Source organism: Acinonyx jubatus, chromosome C2 (genome assembly GCF_027475565.1).
Source record: "Acinonyx jubatus isolate Ajub_Pintada_27869175 chromosome C2, VMU_Ajub_asm_v1.0, whole genome shotgun sequence".
Lineage (NCBI taxonomy): Eukaryota > Metazoa > Chordata > Mammalia > Carnivora > Felidae > Acinonyx > Acinonyx jubatus.
Window position 1 is genome coordinate 49,179,444 of NC_069384.1, and position 21,909 is coordinate 49,201,352.

General features: G+C 35.3%; 1 protein-coding gene across 10 annotated transcripts in view; it reads left to right on the forward strand.

Moving 5' to 3' along the window:
• The window catches only part of ZPLD1 (zona pellucida like domain containing 1), a 536,164-nt gene that overhangs the window by 476,871 nt on the left and 37,384 nt on the right, over nucleotides 1–21,909 (forward strand). For 9 of the 10 annotated variants that reach the window (XM_053220795.1, XM_053220791.1, XM_053220793.1 and 6 more), the window contains one exon: nucleotides 15,649–15,762. In XM_053220795.1, the coding sequence (XP_053076770.1) occupies nucleotides 15,657–15,762 (106 nt within the window). In that variant the 5' untranslated portion in view covers nucleotides 15,649–15,656. Of the gene's footprint in view, nucleotides 1–12,716; nucleotides 12,803–15,648; nucleotides 15,763–21,909 lie in introns of all 10 variants that reach the window. The other variant, XM_053220789.1, reaches the window with a different exon arrangement.

A 21,909-nucleotide genomic window follows, 5' to 3' on the forward strand; every position in this document is an offset into this window, starting at 1 on the left:
TCAAAGCATTCCCTCTGTGGAAAAATTTCTTCTATATACTCATTGTCTTCTAGTTTCCTTCCTAATTTTCTCCTTCAATTCACAAACTTTCTTAACCAAGTATCTATTGCCTCAACTTCCTTAATATATATTTATAACAAACATCCTCCTAAGACATAAACAAATAGATAATCAATCCCACTCTACAATCCTACTTCAAGTCCTTACTCAGAGCATGGGAAATACATTTTTTCTCAACATCGTTTTGTGGGGACCTCAGTCTGGGAATGACATTTTACCTTAGCTTGCTTCTTCTGTGTGAAGCCAATCAATGTTTGTAGGTAGGGACATTCAGCCCATGGGGACCATGTTGCTACCTTGTTCTAAACCAGTGAGTTTCAAACTTTCCAATATAACTCACAGTCAGATATTTACATTGTAATCTAGCATACACTCATCCAAACATACATACATACATACATAGTTTGTACATAAAAATTTTATAAAAATATTCTATTTGACTCTATTCCATTATTTTCCATCCTATACTATCCCAAACTATTCTATTTCATGAGAAATGTTGTTCTTGACCCACTAAACTAATATCCTAGTACAATAATTATTTAAAAAGATTCTTCTCATCTAAACCCATGATTTTCAACAAGGTCTGAGAAGTGTAGAGATAGTTTGAAACCTCTCACGAGGTGTACAGGTAGTTTGAAAACAAAGCTGTTTTTGTTGTTCAATGAAGACTTGTGTTTAGTGAAGAGGATTATCTTATTTAGATTTTCAAATATCACATGTAGGAGATAATGAGATTGTTTCAAAGACGTCATTTCTATTCTTCTCATTTATAGTTTATCCTTTTTGTGGGTCATCCAAGAATAACTAAACACTTATTGCCATTCATTTGGCAATTAATTATGTATTGCTGGGTGACATCTTTTGTGTAAATCTTTGGGTCAGAGACATTTTTGTCATGATGAGCCTCAGTTTTCAAACTGTTCTTGTTGGAATATTTACCACAATAGTACAAAATAAACTCTCCTAAAGAAGTGGGATCTCCATGTCTGAAGGATTTGGGTTAAATTTTCCAAAGGCCCTGATTTGCAGTTATGATACAACATTATCCATAATCTTATCCACCATAATATATCCAACTGCTTACCTCCTTCTTTCTGTTCACCTGCTTCCCTCTCACTTACTGATGAAGATCCACTGTAAGGGCCTTACCTACTACGGCCTGCAGCTATCTCTACAGCTCTCTTGGGCCTTCAGATCCCAGACACAAATTTTGGTTTATGAGACAGAAGCTGAAATGTTGTAACTAGAGTTGTAGCTTATATTCCTAGCACTGGCTATTGCAAGGGCTATGATTTTGTTTGAATTATTTTCATCTCATTGAAGATACAAAAGCTCATAAGTTCACTTCTTAGAAGTGATAACTATCCTCCATTTCAGAACTTTCATTCTTCAATGTCTTGACATCATTGACTTTGATCCTATAAATAAATTAGGCTTATTTCTGCTTCTTTCCTGTAATGCTACTAGAAAAAAGGATAAAATATTTTTTCAAAGGTTCTGTAACCTAGGTATAATTATTTAGTCACTTAGATTGTCCTTATTTTATAGATAACAAGAAAGTCCAAGAGAGGTAAAGTGGGTTACCTAAGGTACCACAGTTAGAATAAGTGAGCTGTAGCTCACTTGATTTTGTTTTTATTATAAATTTCAAATATACAAGAGATCAAAATAATAGCATAAACTAATGTTTTGCCCTAGTTTCCACATACACACACACACCCCCTTTTTCTTGATGTCATTAAATTTTTTTTAAGTTTATTTATTTTTGAAAGAGAGAGAGAGAGTGTGAGCAGGGGAGGGTCAGAGAGAAAGGGAGACAGAATCCGAAAAAGGCTCCGGCCTATGAGCTGTCAGCACAGGGCCTGATGCAGGGCTCAAACTCACAAACCATGAGGTCGTGACCTAAGCCAAAGTCAGATGCTTAACTGACTGAGCCACCCACGTGCCCCTTTGATAAGTCATTTTAAAACAGAAATACTGCTGATACTTGAACATCAGGATTAATGGTTAATTCTTTCCTTTTAATTACTGATTTTCAGAGTAAGGATTTGATGTAATGATCACCTCCAGGGATCTATGAATGGTCTTTCTAATTTGTGATGTAGAAACAATTAACATGGAGCTAACTGAAATGTTGACATATGAGGATTTAAACTTTATGTTCTTCCTGATTTCAACACTGATATTTAAGTAAAGCTTTTGTATATACATACTACTTGATCTGACTGGCTAAAGCTTTTGTGGATCTGATTTTATCATGGCCAAAGGTATCATGTTTTGTGTATATAATTGTGTTGTTATCAAACATCTAACTTAGAGATATTAGAATTTATTATTTCAAGAGCTTCTTCTAGTTATCTTCTTGTGTATTATCTATAACAAGCATGCATTACCTAGGAAAACCATTTGGTCACTCGGCACCAGTTCCCACGTCTAAAAAACAAAGGCAGCTCTTTCCTTCAAGGTACTCCTCAGAGTGATGTCATGAAGGTTAATATTACATCCCCCCAAACAGCTCAACAAATAATAAAAAAAAATATCATGAACGTTAATGAGAACAGGGTTGAATATGTATTTGAGGCAGAACAAAGTGCTATTATAAATTCTCAGCAGCCTAGTTTACTCTGTGATTATTGCTTCCTGAAGGCCTTTGGGACCTTTGAGAAACAAACAAAAACGTAGATGCAATGAGACATAAATAAAAGTATAAAACCAATAGCAACTTATTTATTTTTAAGTGTCATTTTAATTTTACCATTTGTTTGTAGGACAGACATGCCCAAAAGTGGAAGGGTTAATGCTTTCCCTTTATACCATTGAGATTAATCTATGAGGCCCCTTGCTGATTTTTATTTCTTAGAAAACAACAAGAGGTAGATATGAGTATGTTCTAGATGCAGTGTTTGGCCCCTCATCAATTGTTGTGGAGAGAGCAAGAAGGCAGTAGGTCTCTAAAACCTTCTGATATCGTAAAGCCTAAATTCTGATAAGGGAGGAGATTTTAGAAAGAAGGTCTTGAGGAATTTATCACAATTTCCTCCTCCAGTTTTTAAAACATCATGATTTCATTGGCCCTTGATAGCGGGAAGTCATCTTAGTCATCTTCTAGTCAAACATTTCATTGCCCACATGAAGTAACTGAGTAAGACACATGATGTGACTTCCCCACGACCACAGACAGTTAGTAATAGAATGAGAACCAGAGCCCAGACTATGGTTATATTTAATCAGAAGTATGCTAGTGTATGCTACATAAGTGTTGCCTTATATGAATTAATAGGCAACATGGTAACAAAAATATCTCAGTGAGCCTTTAAAAGGAAGTTGTGGGTAGGCCCAGCCTATAATTTATGATACTAAAACAATTTTCTTTTCTTAAGAGATCTTTCATTATCCCAAGGCCATAAAGATATTCTTCTAAATTAACTTCTAGAAGTTTTAATGTTGTTGATGTCATTATTGTGAAGCTTAAGTGTTTCCCCATTGACTAAAAACTTTTTGAGGGCAGAAACATATATTCAGAGGTATATATTCTGTGCATTTAGTGACATCACATCAAACTGGAATTTATCGTCAACAAATTCCACTATATAATCTTGGGGGAAAAAAAGAGAGAGAAATGCAATTAATTTAAATAGTTTTTTCAGTCTTCCTATTATTCCAATCAATGAATTGATTGATTACTGTGTAAATATGAGATAGACTACATCAAACTCATATCTTTCAGTCAATCTTAGTTCCCCTGTAATTGTCTGAGGGTGAGCATTACAATATGTGGTATATGAATTTACTGTTTAAAGATGTGAATTCTATGCCTAACATGGCTTCTGAAGCAAAACAACTACTTATTCTGTGTTTAGTGTGAGGCTGGTTTTTTTTCCTGTGTTGAATAATTGAAAAATATATTCTGAAGTGTTTAAAGATTAACATTCAATTAGAATTACAAATGACCAAACCTAGCTTTTCTTGAAGATTTTAAATTCAAATTCTGACTTTTTATCAGTAAATTCTAGTAGACTTTATCATTTTTAACAAGTCTTTGAGGAATATTTGATTGTGTATGAAAAAGTAGTTAATTGACATTTTGAAAAGGAAATAAAATATATTAAATTTTGATCAGAGGAAGTTTGGTATGTTTGTAGGAGTTAAATTATCTCCTATAAAAATCTTAAGTATTCAACTAATGCTCAAATATAAAAAATAGATTTTAACATGTGCTCAAATTTATATTTTCTTAAATATCTCGATAATATGTATAATCTTGGTAGCATGTCAGTTTTACATAACAAGTCTGAATTTACTCAGTTACATATCTTAAATCAGAATAAAAGGACTAACCTTAGTTAATTAAATAGGTCAAATTCTCTAACACATTAATGACAAAGAATACCAATGTATATCAGTTCTTTTAACACAAGAAATGGTTCTCTAATTTTTGATTGTTTTAAGTACTTCTATGCCTAAGTATCCCTGGATTTAAGAGATACTAATCTACTTTGAAAGCAATTATCTTTTGAGCTAACATCACTTTCTTATTGGTCACAAGTTTTCACTTGGACAATGGATAGATTCTTATTTGTAACCATCATACACCATAGCCTTATTTATTGCCTATACAAGGAATTGATAAATTAGAGATTGGTCTTATTGTTGTTATAAGCCACATAACTCATCCAGCCCATATCTCACATTTCTAGTATTCTTTATATTCATGTTACCCATTACCCAATTTTTGTCTCTGCAACCTCTACCATACAGTTTTAATTTTAGATTAAATTTTGTTTTCCTTTCCTCGTAAAATATTTGAATGATTTATTCAGCTTTAAATATTTATGATTTTTACAGAATCTTGCATTTTCTGTCATTATTTTGGTCTAGTAGGACCATAGAATTCTTCTGAATATAAAATGATGTCAAAACAGTGGGATTTCTGTATTACAAGAGTCTAAAAGGATGTAACAACCCAAATACAATGCATAAACTTTTGCATTTATATTATCTGTTTTTTTTCTTTTCTTTTCTTTTCTTTTCTTTTCTTTTCTTTTCTTTTCTTTTCTTTTCTTTTCTTTTCTTTTCTTGATCCTGCATTGGGGGAAAAGTAGGTATAAAATACATTTTCAGTGAATTGGGAAAATCTGAATATGGAATTGATGTTAAATGCTATTATAATTAATTATAATTGTATTATTTAGTAATGGTGTTGTGGTTATGTGGAAAAAGTCCTTTTTATCCTTATGAAATGTGTGTTGTAATATTAAGAACCAAAATGTCTAAAACTTAATACAAAATGGTATAAAAATCACAATCACCACAACAGTAGATGGATGGATAGATAAAATAAACCAAACATATGAGGAAAATAATATGTGATTGGAATCGAGATTTGATTGGAATCTCAAGGCTGTGTTAGATTCTGTGGTGTCGTTGGCTTTTGAGATTGTAGCCCTGATTAACACAGATATCATCTTGAAAGATAGTAATCTATTCAATTGTGAAAAGAAAAACTAGCCATGAAGAGCTTATGGATAATATGTATCTCTGTACAAGGTTTTTTACATACAATTAGTTTGTATCTTAGATACATTGAAGTGAATTTTTTGTTATTTCTCTCTAAGTGAACTTAAATCACATAGGAGACCACTATTACCAATGGCAGGAAACATCAAATCTTGCCATGTCAAGACAACTCTGGTTTAAAATTTAGTCACTGCTGGTTTAAAATTTAGTTACTTTGGGGTTAACTATTTAGTCATAGTCAAAATTCTCCTTATCCACTTCTGACCTCCTCATGTTTCATGTGTGGAAAGGGGGCTCTAGAGACAGTGTAGTTCAGGTTTAAGAGTATGGCCTCTAGAGCTAGATTACCTGGGTTCAGATGTTATCTCTATCACTTCCTACGTGAGGGACCAAAATCAAGCTACTTAACTTAACCTCTGTGTGTTTCAATGTCCTCATCTTTAAAATAGGCACAATCTCATAGGTTACAGGGAAAACTAAAAGGTAATATTGATAAACAATATTTAATAACTATTAAATTTAAAACTATTAATTACTTTCAATAATAACTATATAAATAATACTAATTTGTGTAAATAAAATAAATAGTAGCACTTATTATATGCATTAACTACTTAAAAAAATTCTTAACGTTCCCACAATGGTGAAGCTATTTAGTACATTTATCATCTTGTGGTCCTAACTGGTAAGTCCATGGAGAATTCTCATCTGTTTCATTTTTAGGTATCACCAGTGCTCTTCCTGTATCCACTATAACTTATGATCTCTTTTTCTCAAAATGGTGAAAGCACAGTGGTTTATCTTCTCTCTTACCAGTGACTTGCATCCCTTCCCTTACACATATAAGCTCTTAGTCTACTGGAATTCAGAGCTTCTAGCACATTCCCCAGGTGTCTCCTGGCTTTAGGTCATCCATCTTGTTGCTATCCACCACCTACTGGCTTCCCAGCAAGATATAACACATCTCAATTTTCAATTTTCTTATCTGTCTCTCGTCAGAGGTTATAGAAGTTTTTTTAAAGATATCTTCATGCTGGTGAGAAGACTGTATGGGAAGCTATCTTGAGCCTTCCTTTGTCTAGATCTGTCCCATCACCATTGCCACTCAATTCTGACTTCCTCATGCTGTCATGGGCACTCTGACAGACATTTCACACCAGGTTTTAGATGAAAAGCCAGACATGCCTCTCTTTTGCTTCTGGATCCCATGAATCTGCCTGGGTATCTTTATCTAAAGAGGGGAGCAAAAAGAAAACCCCACATGAGACTCTAAACACTCTTTTGCTTTCCCCACTCCTCTCCTTCATGTGGGGAAGAACATTTCATTGATGACATATCTTATCTCACATCTTCTCAGTATGTAGTACAAACTCTGTTCTGTTCTCCATGCCTGGCTCTTAAAGTTAAAGCCCAGATGTTGGAGAGCCAAAATCTCCTCTGTCTCTAGCAGCCAAGATCCATGGATTTTAATGGATATTTTCTCTACTTTGAGTTTAAAATAGGGCATTTGTCAGCCAGAATTGGGCAATATTTTCCTTTTCACAGAGATTCTATTTTCATCTTCCTCAAAGGGTAGGACAACAGAAATGATCAGAAGGAAACTCACAGAAAATATTCTATTATTCATGAATCCCACATAAAGAAGGGCAGTTTAAGGAATTTCAGGGATATTTTTGACTATATGAGGTGGCCGTGGTTCCCAACTGCTGAATAAGATGCTGTCCTCTGAATGTGTTAACAACGTTTTCCTGTCAGTATATATTGTGTTTATATAAGACCCTCTGTGATAACCAACAGAGGTTTGCTCTTGCAACTTAAAACAAGATTGCTATACTGCACATACTGCTATGTGTTGCATCTCTCATGACATCTAAGATTTGGTTGCAATGAATCTGGCCTAATCCACTGATATCTTGGTTCCTTCTCCATCCTGCTCTCATGCCAATAAGTACCTCTTCCAAATTGTTTTCATCTCAATATATGGAGCTACCATTTACCTGATTGACCAAGACACCCATTTACCTGATTGACCAAGACACACACTTGAGAGTCATCCCTGTTTCTCTCACTTATTCTGCACCTAGCATTTAACATCAAGTCCTATTACTTCCTGCTCAAAATAATATTTTAAATTTGTTTACTTTACTCCAGTCCTGGTATTATAATCCTTGCCCTCAACTCAAAGGCCTTCAATGGCTTTCCATTCCATTCAGGAAAAATCATGTACCATGGTCTCCTTGGCTTACCTTCAGACTTACTTCCTGGTCCTTTCCTCCTTGCTTGGTACCATGGACTTTCCTTCAAATTTCACAAGTGTTAACTGTTTTTACATTTTGAGACTTGTGGTTGTGCAATGAGCTCTGTGAGGAGCTCTTTTCAGACTTCATCTGCCTAAGTCAAATCAATCCTTCAGCTCTTTTTTATTTATGTTTATTTATTTTTGAGACAGAGAGAGAGAGAAAGAGAAAGAGCAGGGGAGGGGCAGAGAGAGAGGGAGACAATGGATCCGAGGCAGGCTCCAGGCTCCAAGCTGTCAGCACAGAGCCCGACATGGGGCTCAAACCCACGAACCGTGAGATCATGACTTGAGCTAAAGTCAGACACCCAACTGACTGAGCCACCCAGGCACCCCTCAGTCTTTCAATTCTTATCAACTGTGGCACATTGCAGGCACATCTCACTTAGGTTCTAGCAGGCACCCTTTCCTTTTCTTTCATAATACTTATGAAATACATTTTGTAAGTATATTTTTATGTTTGCAATATTACTTTAATGACTATCTCCCTCTCTAGTCCATAAACCCTGTGAGAGTAAGGACCATGTTTGTTTTGCTCACCACTGGATCCCAAAGGCCCTGAGTCTGAAACTTAGAAACTGCTCAATAAAAATTTGTCAAATGAATGAAAAAAAATAAATGAATTAATTAATGGAGCAGTTTCAAATAGTGGGGTACTAATAAAAGTGCCCTTTTATTCTTGAGCACCAAGAATGCTCAAGAATAAAAGTGAATGGAAGCAAGTTACCTTTCCACTATCATTATTGGTACCCACGCAAATACTTTTGATTTTTTGGAAAATGTGTTGATATTCAGCCAGAATATGTCAGCATGGTGTCTCTTCTGATTGGCTGATTCTTGTGTTGTGCCTTTTCATCAATATTTTGTATATTATCTCTATTAAGAAAGAAACATTTGGAAATAATCATAATAATTGTCAATTATTTAATTACAGGGAAACGAGCATTTAAAATAAATAATCATTTTATTATTAATTTGTTATCATACTTCATGAAACGTGAGTGGAAGTTGATATACTAACATATCTTCAAAGCTGCCTCAGGAGTATAAAATGTACACACATCTTGAAAATTAAACTGGTGAATTATTTAAAAAAGGCTTTTAGAATGACTTAGTTCAATCTGCTAGTACCCCCAAAACTAAGGTGTTAGAACAAATGTTTAAGCTGAACATTGTAGATCATTTAAATTCTATAGATTACTCAAGAAAACCCTCCACAGGAAGACAGATGAGAAAGGCAGGCAAAGGGAAATAAATGAACATTCACTTTGTGTCAGAGAAAATCAGAGATAGTTTTTCTTTTAGGCACAGCCTCTAGCATTTATATTTTTTCATGGTATACATCAGCATCTTTAGTCATAAAATTTCTGAGTGTCTTCTTGATGGCTAAACATGTTTCCGTCTTTGTTTGAGGAATTATTCTGAAAGTACAAGTGAGTGGTATTCTTTGTTTAGCAAGACAAGGACACTCTATGTTAAAGAATGTATATGTAGATGATAATGGATATTTCTGATGAAAGTTTTATATTTTAATTTTCCTTTTAATACATACGTTGCCTTTAATGTCCAAGTGGAACATGGAAATAAAGAGTACCAAGTTTCAGTCAAGACACCCCAACAGAAAACACGTTTCTTCATTAAATAGCCATGGCTTCCAGCACTTTAAAACTGAGGATTGTGGGGGCACATGGGTAGCTCAGTTAGTTAAGCATCAGCTCTTGAGTTTTGCTCAGGTCATGATCTCATGGTTCATGGGTTTGAGCCCCAGGTCAGGGTCTGCACTGACAGGACAGAGCCTGCTTGGGATTCTCTCTCTGCCTGTCTCTCTCTGCCCCTCCCCACTCGTGCACATGCTCTCTGTCTTTCAAAACAAATAAATAAACTTAAAAAAATAATAAAAGTGATGATTGTGGAGAGTGGACCAATATGTCCTTTTTCTAGAAGCAAGACTGTGTAACACTTTGACACTTCACTCAGCAGGACAGTTGCCTACCTGTAAAAATTCAGTGCCTTTTTGCCCCATCTCTCACCTGGGTCTTGTGGGTTTCTTGGAAGGACTTTATTCCTTTAACTTAAACTTTGATCTCTGTTAAAATACACATATTTCTTTTCCTTCCCTTTCCTGGGAACTCTAAGTTATTTCCAGTCATTTAAAGTATAATGAACACTTTCTGATCTTTTCTGAGGGGCAGGCTTGGGGGGTGTGACACAGAAGCACCAGGAATGAGGTTATGCCCCCAGTAGAAGTCAGCAAGGCTCTGCAGAGTCGGTGGCCAATAAATTTGGAGGAGGGGTGACAACGAGAGAATTAGGGAAATCATTGATGCGAAAGGCCCATTTTGTATTTTTGTAAATCTGTATGATAAAATGATCAGCTTTAGTTTAGTGAAAAAAATGCATAAATCTTAGCATGATGATTAAACATTTGAAGAGATGTTTGGTTTGAATTTTTTATTTTTCTTCCCAACTAGAACAGTATCTTACAGATGGTCTATATGAAGGCAGTAAAATTAAGGAAGTATGAAACTGATAAATCATTGAACCCATTTGTTTCTGCAAAAGTTACTTCTTGAGAGTAGATAAAAGCACTTTGAACATGTTCACTTTTTCTCAGGTCACAGGGGTGCTATTTAATAAATTACTTTTCTCAGGCACTAAGGGCCACCTTTATTCATTTGAAAAGGTTAATGCAGCTGTTCAAAATGTCCAAGTTTTTCCCAGAGAATAATTTATGCACTGAAAGTCTGTTTTATTTGGGAAATGCCTAAATAGTGTAAAAAAAAAAAAAGTGAAGTACAAATTAAAAACAAGTAGATCTCACAGTTTATAACTAAAGTAGTTTTTTTAAAAAATTTATATGTATTGATTATATATCCCTGACCACCCCATTTAAAATTTCAATACTCCCATCCTGCCACCTCAGAACTTCCTATCATTCTTTTTGCTTTATTTTTCTCCAAAGTGCTTATCACAAATATACTCTGTATTTTACCTATAGATTTTGTTTTCTTCTGATTTCCCTTACTAGAATGTAAGTTCTAGGCAGACAAAAATTTTCAGCCCTTCCTCTTTCCTCTGGATAGTTCCAGGTATGTGTAAGCATTCAATAATGTTTAATACATGAATGTAGGAATAAATCTATTTTGATCACATTTAGTAAATAATTGCCATTTTCCCATTTGGGAAGTGTAGGATTACTTTCTAGAAGGAAATGCCACGTGATAGTTGAGGGTGGTTTCTGGAGTTATTGCGCATTGAATCTTGATTTTAACACTGGTTATCTGGTTAACCTTGGGCAAATTACTTCACATTTCTCATCCCCATAATAAGATGAATAAATCACCTATCTCATAGTTAGATAATTGTATAAAGTACTTTAAAAAACCCAATCTGGAACACTGTATATCCTTAAAACTCACTAGTACTATCATTAAGACAATTTGTGAAAAGAATATTCTTTATGCACTCATTGCCTATGTGAAATAGTCATGACAATTATGTAGATGTTAAAAATATTTTGCCTCAATCATAAGATTCGGTTTGAAGCATATGTTAAGTATACATTATTAATGTAATTTACTTTCTGAAAATTATCAGGATATTAGTTTTATTTATTTGACAAACTCCAATTAAGGCAAACAGAATAGTGTAATAATTCCAAAGGTCAAGTTTGTTTTGAATTCTACTCTGTCATTTACTAGATCTGTGACCCTGAGCAAGTTAATAAAAAACTTTAGGCTTTAGTTCCCACATTTGTAACATGGGTAAAAAATAAATCTATGTTAATAGTTGAATATTAAGCAAAAAACAGTGCCTGGGACATAGCAGATCTCAATAAAAGGAAGGTCAAAAAAAAAAAGAATCAGGTGTATAAAATTAAAGAACAGTGTTTATGACAGAACTATATCAATTGATACAAAATTGAGTGAAAATTGACAATGAAACTACATTTTTCTGACTCATGCTCAATCTTATGCAAATAAATCAGAATTTGTATTTTAGAAGTGGTCATTTTAAAAAGAAAATTTAACATGAGAAATATTGACATATTTAACAGAAAATCACTTAGCCCATGATTTCCTTTGTATTGCTAAGTATGAAATACGGAGCCTGTTACGCTAATTTAAGAGATGCAAGTGTCTCTTTTTAAAATTAATACATCTGAATTCCTTAAAATTCAATGTTGTGCATATGGTTGTCCTCTCTCTCCTCTATCCCCATCAATTTAAATTCATAAAGATACAAAGCTAAGAAGCACGTGCATGAAGCTTGTGCTCACTAATCATCAAGGTTTTTATTATCTACGAAGTTGCTATTAATGTTTTGTAATATTGGCTGTGTTAGGCAGTCTTTCACACCACAGTTAGCACCAGTCACTGGGGTGTTGGTTGCTGCACCTAATTATGATGGAAAAGATGGGAAATGCCTTTGCTCAAGCTCCAGTTTGCTGGAGCCACAATGGGACAGCAGCCACTGCACGTCACACAAGAGTGGATGATAGAAATTAGGTTCTACCTAATTTGTGACATGAAACTCAACTGAACTTTTTTAGCCAGGCCAGGACTGGATACACATGTCTAGAATTATACTCGCCTAGGAGCTAGGGAGACTGAGCAAACAGGACCTTATGCTTTAATGAATGTAAAGAGTCTCAAAATAGTCCAAATCCCAGGCAATCCCATTTCAGAAAAGAACTTTAGGAGCTACGGCAAGATAGCATTTTCAAGCTTGCCTCTGTGCATTGATGTTTAGGGTTTCTGTGTGCAGGGAAAATGATGAGATAGGTTTGAAGGTGGGAAGTGTACAAGTTAATAGTTCATCATTTTGTTTTAACTTGCAGGTGGAATATAAATGCAGTCTTGAAAATGCCATAATCTCTGCCACTGTTACAGGGATCAAAATGTGGATACTGCCTACACAAGCGATGTGGGTGTCCTTTAAAAATCTCCTGCTTAATGTACCTTAATATTGACACACTGATCAGTACAAATGATATTATAATGTGATTCAACTAATCAGAGCTGTTACTAGCCCATGGGACACCTTTGTGTTGAGCCATCTAGTTCTAGAGCATGTGTCTTAGCCAAGGGAGCACAAGCCCTGTCACTATCCCTCTTATTGGGTGTACTTGTGCAGGGGACAACTTGCACATCAATACATGGTGACCCTGAAGCTGATATTTCAGTGTCTTCTGTATGTCCAGACTGTGCTATGTTTTTTATGCACTTACAGTTTATAGTCTTGTGATCATCATCTTGATTTTCAAACGAAAAATCTAGAGAATGACTGAGGGAGGATTGAATCCATATCTGCTGATATCAAAATCAGTGTATATTTTGTTGAAATACGATGCTGTCTACCTCTGTCTTCTTTTCATCAAATAGTATTTATCAAGGGTTTTAATCTTCACGACAGTTCTGTGAGTCCTGTTCAAAGTGTAAGGGAGGGAAGCATACCACTTTTGAACAGCCTCAAATCTGATCTAACTTTATAAAGCTAAGACTTTGCCACCACTGTTAGTAGGTTGCTTCAAATAGCACGAGTTTCTCATCCATTTTTGGTAAACCTAGATGTGTCCAGTTTAGTTTATAATGATAATTCTCACAGTTTTCACAATCAGGGCCTTTTCTCCATTTTTTGAAAAGAAATGATTTTCTCCCTCTTAATGCCCACACTATAAAATACATCTTTTAAGCAGGTTGCATTCACTACATAAGAATTTGCTTATCCATTTTCAGATGAAAATATCTATTAAAGATCTATCACTTCATAAATTTAAAGAAAAGAAACTGATGATAAATATCAGCCAAAATAACACCTTTATTTAAAATAACAGATGATATTTAGGTAGTGTGTATAGCAAATGTTAGCAGAAATACCCATTGAATTCTGGGTTCCCCAATTGTTTTCCATGGCACTTAACCTCCCTGAGACTTATTCATCTTTCTCTGTACATGGAGTAATAATTCCAATCTCATCCAATATGAATGGGGGACAATAGGCAAGTGACCTGGCACACAGTGCCTTCTTTGTGCATAGTGTCCTCTCAGTAAGTGTTTTTTTTTTCCTCCTGTGGAAGAATATAAAAGCTACACAGCGTTTCAGAATAAAAATAACTCATCAGTGAAAATTCCCCACTCTGTGAATCACTATGCATGGAAGGTATTTCTAGCTTGGAAGACAATGATGTGAGTCTAGAGTCTCCAATGCCTCATGGGAATCAATGGGACCCAGCATGAGAAGGGTATGGCAGAGCATCTACTAGGTGTGTGTGTGGTGGGATGTACTGCTCAGAAACAAGCTGCTCTCTTTCCTACCAGTATTCCAAAATCTCCAAGAGATCAAGGCTTTCTTGTTTATTTGAGGTGTCTTGAGGAGCTAGATGATGACATGGTGCAAATGTGGCCAAGAGAGCCTGGATCAGATATTTGTGTGAACTTTTTGTTTACTGAATGTCCTAGAGAATCAGAAACAACTAGACATGTGGCTGTTCTCCCAAAAGTCATGAGGTTCATGCCAGAGTAGCATGTTATAATGCTGAAGGAAGGAAGTTCCTGTTGAATTAATATTTTTCAGTCTATTTTTAAGAGTAAACTCATGCCTTCCTTTCCCACATCCTTACCAAAGTGACTTTGTTCACCATAAACTTGTTATACTAAAATGATGGCTCAAAAGCAAGATGTATTTCCTTCCTTTTGCTAAACACTTGATTAATCATGTAAGGGAAGATCTTTAAGGGCAGCTAAAATACCATAACCCCTTCCCCAAACCCCAAGCTTTTAAAATGCACTAAATTATTTGAGTAAACCATTTACAATTTTATTTTCTTTTTGCTTTTCACACACAGACCAAAACCACCAACCCAAAAGATTTTTTTTTTTCAGTGCACAAACTGTGCTCTGAGAATAAGTTGGGTGCTTCTGGAAGATGGTTTCACTTTATCTGGCCAAAAAAGGGTATCCAGGGGATAAAATATTAAACACCAGACTGACTGGTATTTAATTTTCAAAGTCAATTTATATTTATTTGTTCAACACACAACGACAACTTAAAAAATCACTTTCCATTACTTTCTCCTAGGAATTCAAGGTGTTCATTTATATGTATTAGTCCTATTTATTCACCAATGAAGAGTCATTGGATTCATGATGTCAGTCTACACATAGTTTTTTTCTGTTCTTCCTTTTGCTTTAGTCCTGTGATTCCTGAAAAAAAAAATGATACACAAACCACTGATTTTGAGAAGTAGCAATAGTCTGGAATTCCTTTGTTGAGGGGAAATTTTTCCTGACATTATTTAGTCATTAAGAATATTGAGAATCCTCTGAGAATCAAGTACTGAGTGTTGAATCCCTTTTACTTCATGAATATTGGTGTTTTAAAGTATAGAGTTGTCTCTACATTGATTGGTTGTCTAAGTACACTGTTCTAATCTGTGAAATATTTGGTTTGACTTCTTCCTATTTATAATACATTTTCTTTTTCAAACTTTATGACTATTATATATCTTCGTTCTTTCACTACAAAAGCCTGGATTTGTCACCCTTAGCAAACTGACGCCAAAGAGTGGAAATAATTTTCAAATATTGTAACCAAAATTTCTGCATTGTTGCTGATAATTATTTCTTAGAATCCTTAGTCCCTAAATGAGCTTTGCCTGTACGTATATAGACTGCCAGCTTATCCAACAGTGAGCTCATATCAGCCTCAATCTTTTCAGTAAGTAAGAGTGAAGGCTGATGATGTCCACATGATAAATAACTCTTTTCCAGGTTTTGCAATGGAACGAATATGGTTGCTGTTGCTTCTAACAAGTAGAGTGCTTCTGGGGTCTGCTCAGTTTAATGGCTACAACTGTGACGCCAACCTCCACAGTAGATTTCCTGGTAAGTCTGAACCTAATCTTTTCTCTAATTATATCTTGAAAGAGTGATTATATTTGAATAGTAAGGCCCTTACATACATATGGAAAATGGAAGGGGGTGGATATCCATCTACATTAAGTGGATATTAACAAATGGCAAATGACAAAAGACATTTTTCTGGAGTTGTAATTTATATCCACATTAACATACAAAGTGTTCATCATAGTTAATATTATTATAATGGCTGCTCACAAATGTGAAAAATATTGGTTATTGGGTGATAGAATCGGGAGAGGCTAATTTCATCAAAATTTGCCTAATTGATGCCTTTTTCTTCCTTGTAAGTTAATTCAGACTTTCAAAACTGCCCTATATGCTAATAGATTTACTTAGGAATAATACTTAAGAAAATGTGAAATATAGTACATTACTCAAAAATATTATTTCAGTGCAATGACGGTCATTACCAAAATACGCAGGCCAACTTCAGTATGGATAACACAGCAACCATCAATATTGTGACAGATAGGAGATTTTTGACTATATTGATGGACACATCCCACAGGTTTCTAAAATCTACACTCAGTGAGAAGATTACTTACTGAATTATCAGTGTTTCATTTAAGTATTCATCATTTTTATATCAGCTAAAGTTAGAGAATCACAGTTAAACACTTACAAAATAAAGACTAGAGAGTCTGAAATCACTTTTCCAAGTTTGCCATGCAAATTGAAATGCTTTCTGTCATGTTTTATATTTCTCAAACCTGCCAGTACTCCTGTGTTCAGAGCATGCCTGAGCAACAGCATACTTGGATAGAGCAATCAGTAGGTAGTTATGTAGTTGACATGGGATTTCTAATTTTTATGAAGAGAGGTAATCTGGATTGCTCTCGAATAAGAGCCAGAGTGTGCAGGAATGTCTTCAGGAGCCCAGACTTAGTATGCAAGTGCTTGGCAGGTTAAGAACGACCTGGAGTTCAGGGTGGGGAATATCTGAAGGTAAGTCTGGCAAGGTATTCTAAGGCAGGGTTGTTAGTGATTTTGAGTACCATGCAGGAGGGTTTTTTAAAAAATGTTTTTTTGTAATGGAAAATTCAAACATATACAAAAGTAAAGATTAGTAAAACAAGTAATTGTACTGATCATCCAATTTCATCAATTACCAACACATAAATTTTGCTTCATCTCTCTCTCCTTCTTACCATTCCCATCCCTGGAATATTTTAAAGTGAATTCATTATTCATGTTTCAGAATGTATATGTGATGGAAAGGAACTCAAACAAAATCTTCACCCTTTTGTATATGTCTAATAAACTTAACGATAATCCCTTAACATATCATCTAATACTCAGCTAAGTTGCCTTTAAAACATCCACACAGTGTATTTGTTGACATGTGTCTTTAGTCTATTTTAATTGATAACAGTTTCTCTCTGTCACTGGCTTTTCTAAAATGCTGCTTATCTCTTCAAGTAATGTGGAATTCTGACTTTGGATCTGGTTGATGCAGCTTCAATGTGTTTGTTATTTAACATTCTCCCCTTTTTCCGTATAGCCTATAAACTAATTACAGCTAGAGATGAGTAAATTCAGGTTCAGTTGTTTGGACAAGAAGACTTTGTGCGTTATTTGTGGACAGTATTTTGTCTTTATTTTCTTGGTGATGAAGACACATTAAGTCCTTTTAAACACATTTTTTTAAGGATCTTACATGGTCATGTTTTGTTTTAGAAAGCCAACCTTGGGAGAAGCAAAAGATAGAATCAAGTTGGAAGAAACTAGAGGCAGAGAGAAATGTCACGATGGCAGTGTCAGTGGAAACAGCAGCAGGAGACAGCTCTTAAGAGATATTTTTGTGTTGGACTCAACAGAGTTTGAGAACTGGTTCAATTGGGGAGGTGAAAGAGAAGATGATGATGATGTCTTAGATGATGTTATGAACTTGGATAACTGCATGTTGATACTGCTGACACCAAAAGTTTAGGGCATTTGCATGTTTTAGAAAGGAAGTTTAGTCTGGGAAATAATGAGTTTGAGGAGCTTCTAGAATTTATAATGACAGCTTCTATCCAATAGTAGAAAATATGGACCTGGGTCTGAGGACAGAGGTTGCTCCCAAAGATAACTGTGTGGTATCTGAGTAGATACCCTGTGCAGTGAGTAATGAGCAGGAAACAGGAAACTGAAAGGTAGGAAAATAGACTACTCTTTAGGTAACATTGGTGTTGAAGGAAAGAGAGGAGTGACCTGAGCCAGCAGTTTAGGATTTAGGGATTAGAGGGCTAGAAGCAATTTAGTATACATGAGTAAAGGGAAAGTATTCAGAGATCAGGATTACCAATAAGAAAATAATTGATGTAATGAGGAAAGAAAATATGGAAAAGAGCAAAGATACAGGTGGAGGAGTTGACATTGGGAAACCGGTAATTGTTTCTTTGATTTAGGAGAGAAGGAAAAATAAAAGACATGGGCAGGGAAGTTGAAGAATACTAATTGTGATGTGGCAGGCAGAGGCCTTCAGGAGAGTGAGGGCCCAGAGAGTGAGGTCAGGACCTGGGGAAAGTGGTCAAGCCTTACCCTGTTATGCATGAAAAGAAGGCCAAAAGGTAAAAAGATTTCCAGGCAGAGGATCCAGCTGATGTTGTACTTAGATACTTGTAAACAAAAGATGTAAATGAGCCAGGAAGTGAGTAGGACAGCATAGGGAAATACAGTACATTTAAAAATGATGTTAAAACATTCAATTACAGTGGTGCCCACTGACCACCTGCATCAAAATTACCTGGGATGGTTATTAAAAGTGTTTTAGCCCAAAAGTGTTTACTCTACTGTTTTACACCAAATATAGTGTCCAAATCTCTGATTGTGGTGCTGGGAATCTATCTGTATTTTAAACCCTGCAGATGAGTCTAATATGCATTCATGGTTAAAAGCAACTGACATAGTATATACTATTAGTTTCTTTAGTCCATTATTCTAATTAAAAGCACAGGTCTGTGTTAGGAAATAAAATTAAAAATAAAATCTTCCCCCAATCCAGAAATGCTCTCTGCAAGACAGTAGAGATGAAAACACTTATCATTGAGCAAGCATTAACCAGAATGTGATGCTCATTGTAAGCAATCCATCAAGAGATTGCACAGAGAAAAATCTTGGTCTTTTATATAGCCAAGCAGATGCAACCCATTACATATATTTTCAAGATAAACCATAACTAGTCCTCAAATAAGAGGGCTTGACAGCACCATTTGTCACATATAGTTCATTCTAAATATACCTGGTGATTGGAATGACCATCTGTGTTAGCATATTGGCTTTATCTAGAGGAAAAGTAAACTTGTATCTTCCCAAAAGGAAGTACCTTTGTAATTTTGAGCCATGCTTCCTCTTGGGTTAGGATCTCGCACTCCCATAGAAACTGTGAGGTAGGAGTGTTATTTTCCTGGATGTTTATATTTTCAAAAGATGGTTCCCAGATCCTTGAAAAAGATTCTCAGGTCATAAAGCTGACAGAGGCCTTTCTAGTCTTCCTAGGATTCAAGGAAAGGCGAAAGTATTTAGAATTATAAGTTGTCTGATGTAAATGGTTTAAGAAAAGGGAGGGAGAAGTTCCTTCCCTTATTTTAAACAGGGAGAATTAAACCTCTTATTTTTAATTTGTATATGACCTTATACATGTTAGCACTTTTAGTACTGTTCCACTTAGACAGCAAATACCCAGACTTACCAAATGCACCCGCACATGCATACACACACACACACACACACACACACACACACACACACACGTGCATGTGTGTGTGCAATTTATTTATTGAAATATAAAATCTGTATTTAAAAAATCTAAGATCCAGATAACTCCAAAGTCCCAGGAGAGGCTTTAAGTTTATATGGATATTATTTTCAAGTGAGCCCACTTTTGCAGGTTGTTTGCAGAAGAAGACCAGAATGAGCAAATAAAGCATAAAGGTTAATTGCTCACTCACCTCTTGACTTGTGGCTTCTCTTCCACATCAGGATCACCCTTGATATCATCAGGAGCTCCACAAGCTGCTCAGATACTAAGCAATGGGATAGAATGAGAATGAGTCTGGCAAAGGAGAGGGGCTATCTAAATGCAAAGTAATGCTAATAATGATGAAAGTAATCATCTCACCCTATCTGACCTTTGCTGTTTTATGACATTAGAACTATTTTCTTTCATTTCCATGGCATTTATCCTTGGGCCAAGGGAACTGCCATGGTCTAATTCATTTTAAATTTAAAGGGATACCATTTTATTTTAAAGGTAGTTAACTCTTGGCTATCTAAGCCAATAGCAGGGAACCGACCTATACTCCACTGGCATTATGGTAGTGCTCTTCCCAGAATAAAATTCAAACCACAGTTTACTTTTAGAGTACCACAGAATTATTTGGCCTAAATTAAATATATGGATAAATGCATTTGGCCTCTATGACTGACACACACCTTCTGGAACTATCTCCTTTTTTTGGAAGATGGTAGCATATAAGGGTTAGCCTTAGCTTCTAAGAAGTCTTTAATGACCATCAAGGAAAGATTAGGTTTGTGGCACCAGAAATTTGGTGGCCTGACACCATAAGAATGGTGAACTAACCACTCATGGGAAACTGAATATAAGTCAGTGTTACATAACTTGTCATTTTGTATTCTATTTAAACTATTCATATTCTATTTAAACACTAATAAGGAAGAAACCAATGGGTTCAATGTATTGAGTGATATACACATTACTAATTCTTTCTTGTATTCCTTAGATAAACGTATAAAATCTTTTAAAATCATTTTACAATGGGGAAATGGAGGATTAGCGTTTGTTTAATGATGCAAAGCTAGAAATTGACAGAGATGTAAAACTAAGACTCTTGCCATCAAACCATGATGCCTTAAAGTGAATTCTGAATACTAAGTTTAACAGAATCACAATGGGAATTACCACAGTAACGAATCTGAAAAATCATATAGTAGGAGAATTTGTTTAGCCCTTTTAGTACCTACTGACTAAGGAAATCTTTTTTCCCTAATACCTATTAATATTTCAATAAACACCAATGTTCCAAAGGAAATAAAATTAAGCATCACAAATTTCACAGAATTTAGAGGTGGGTCAAACAAAATGAACTCTCTGTTCTTGTGTTAGGCTTTGCTTAATTAACCATTGCATTTCTCTGTGCCCAAAGACGAAGTCAGAGTGGATAATGGACTAATTATTCAAGGGAACATGTTTTGGCCTTTCTATGATAAGAAAGACGAATTCTCCTGCCTTTCTACATAGTAGTAGTGTTTTGGTCTCCATTTTGTCCAGACAATGCCTGCCTTCTGCTTTGCACCTGTGATTGCAATTACTAGACCAGATGAGGCAGAAGAAGTGATCCAGGCAGGGACCGCTGATCACTTCCTGATTAATCTAAATGATAAAATGCAGTGGCAAGCAAGTTCAGTAACTGAATAATTCAGAGTCCATCCCCTTTTTTATTTCAATAAAGAAGTTTTTTATTGCATGAGTTTTTCGCTTCCTCTGCTTGTATAAATAAAACCCATATGCTTTCTCCTGCCTGAAAAAGATGACCAAACTCTTCTGGTTCCAGAGAATGTAGAGGAGCTAGTGCAAATATAAGCCTGCAAAATTTGCCTCAAACTGCATATGAATTTCCTGAGGCACTAGACACGACAGCTTGTATTTGCTAACGAGAAACAGATGTGAAAAACCAAGGTGGCAAGAAACCCATTCGGTGTAGAGAGGAAACTTGAGTTCCTAATCCACCTTAAATTCTTCATCAGCTGCTGGTATTTTGTGTAGATGAAAATCAATACCCCTTTTGGAGTTCTTGCTCTTTTAGCTCCAAAACCTCAATATCGTATAAACTCTTGTTAAGGGTAAAAGTATCTTTAAAAAATGAGTTAAAACAATGAACATAGCATCTGTTCTCTGGCAGTTTTAAGTTTATATAGTGCCAAATATTACTCCTCTCATTTTAGAGAGATAGAAGTGGAAATGATATGTAAGTTACTCTTATAATCTGCAAGGATGGTATAAATTAGTTTTGGAATGTCTATTGGAGTTCAGGAAGTAGATTATTTGCAGGTTAGATTTTCTATGGCACTACAAAGCAGTGTACTCTTCAGTATACAGAACAGACTCCT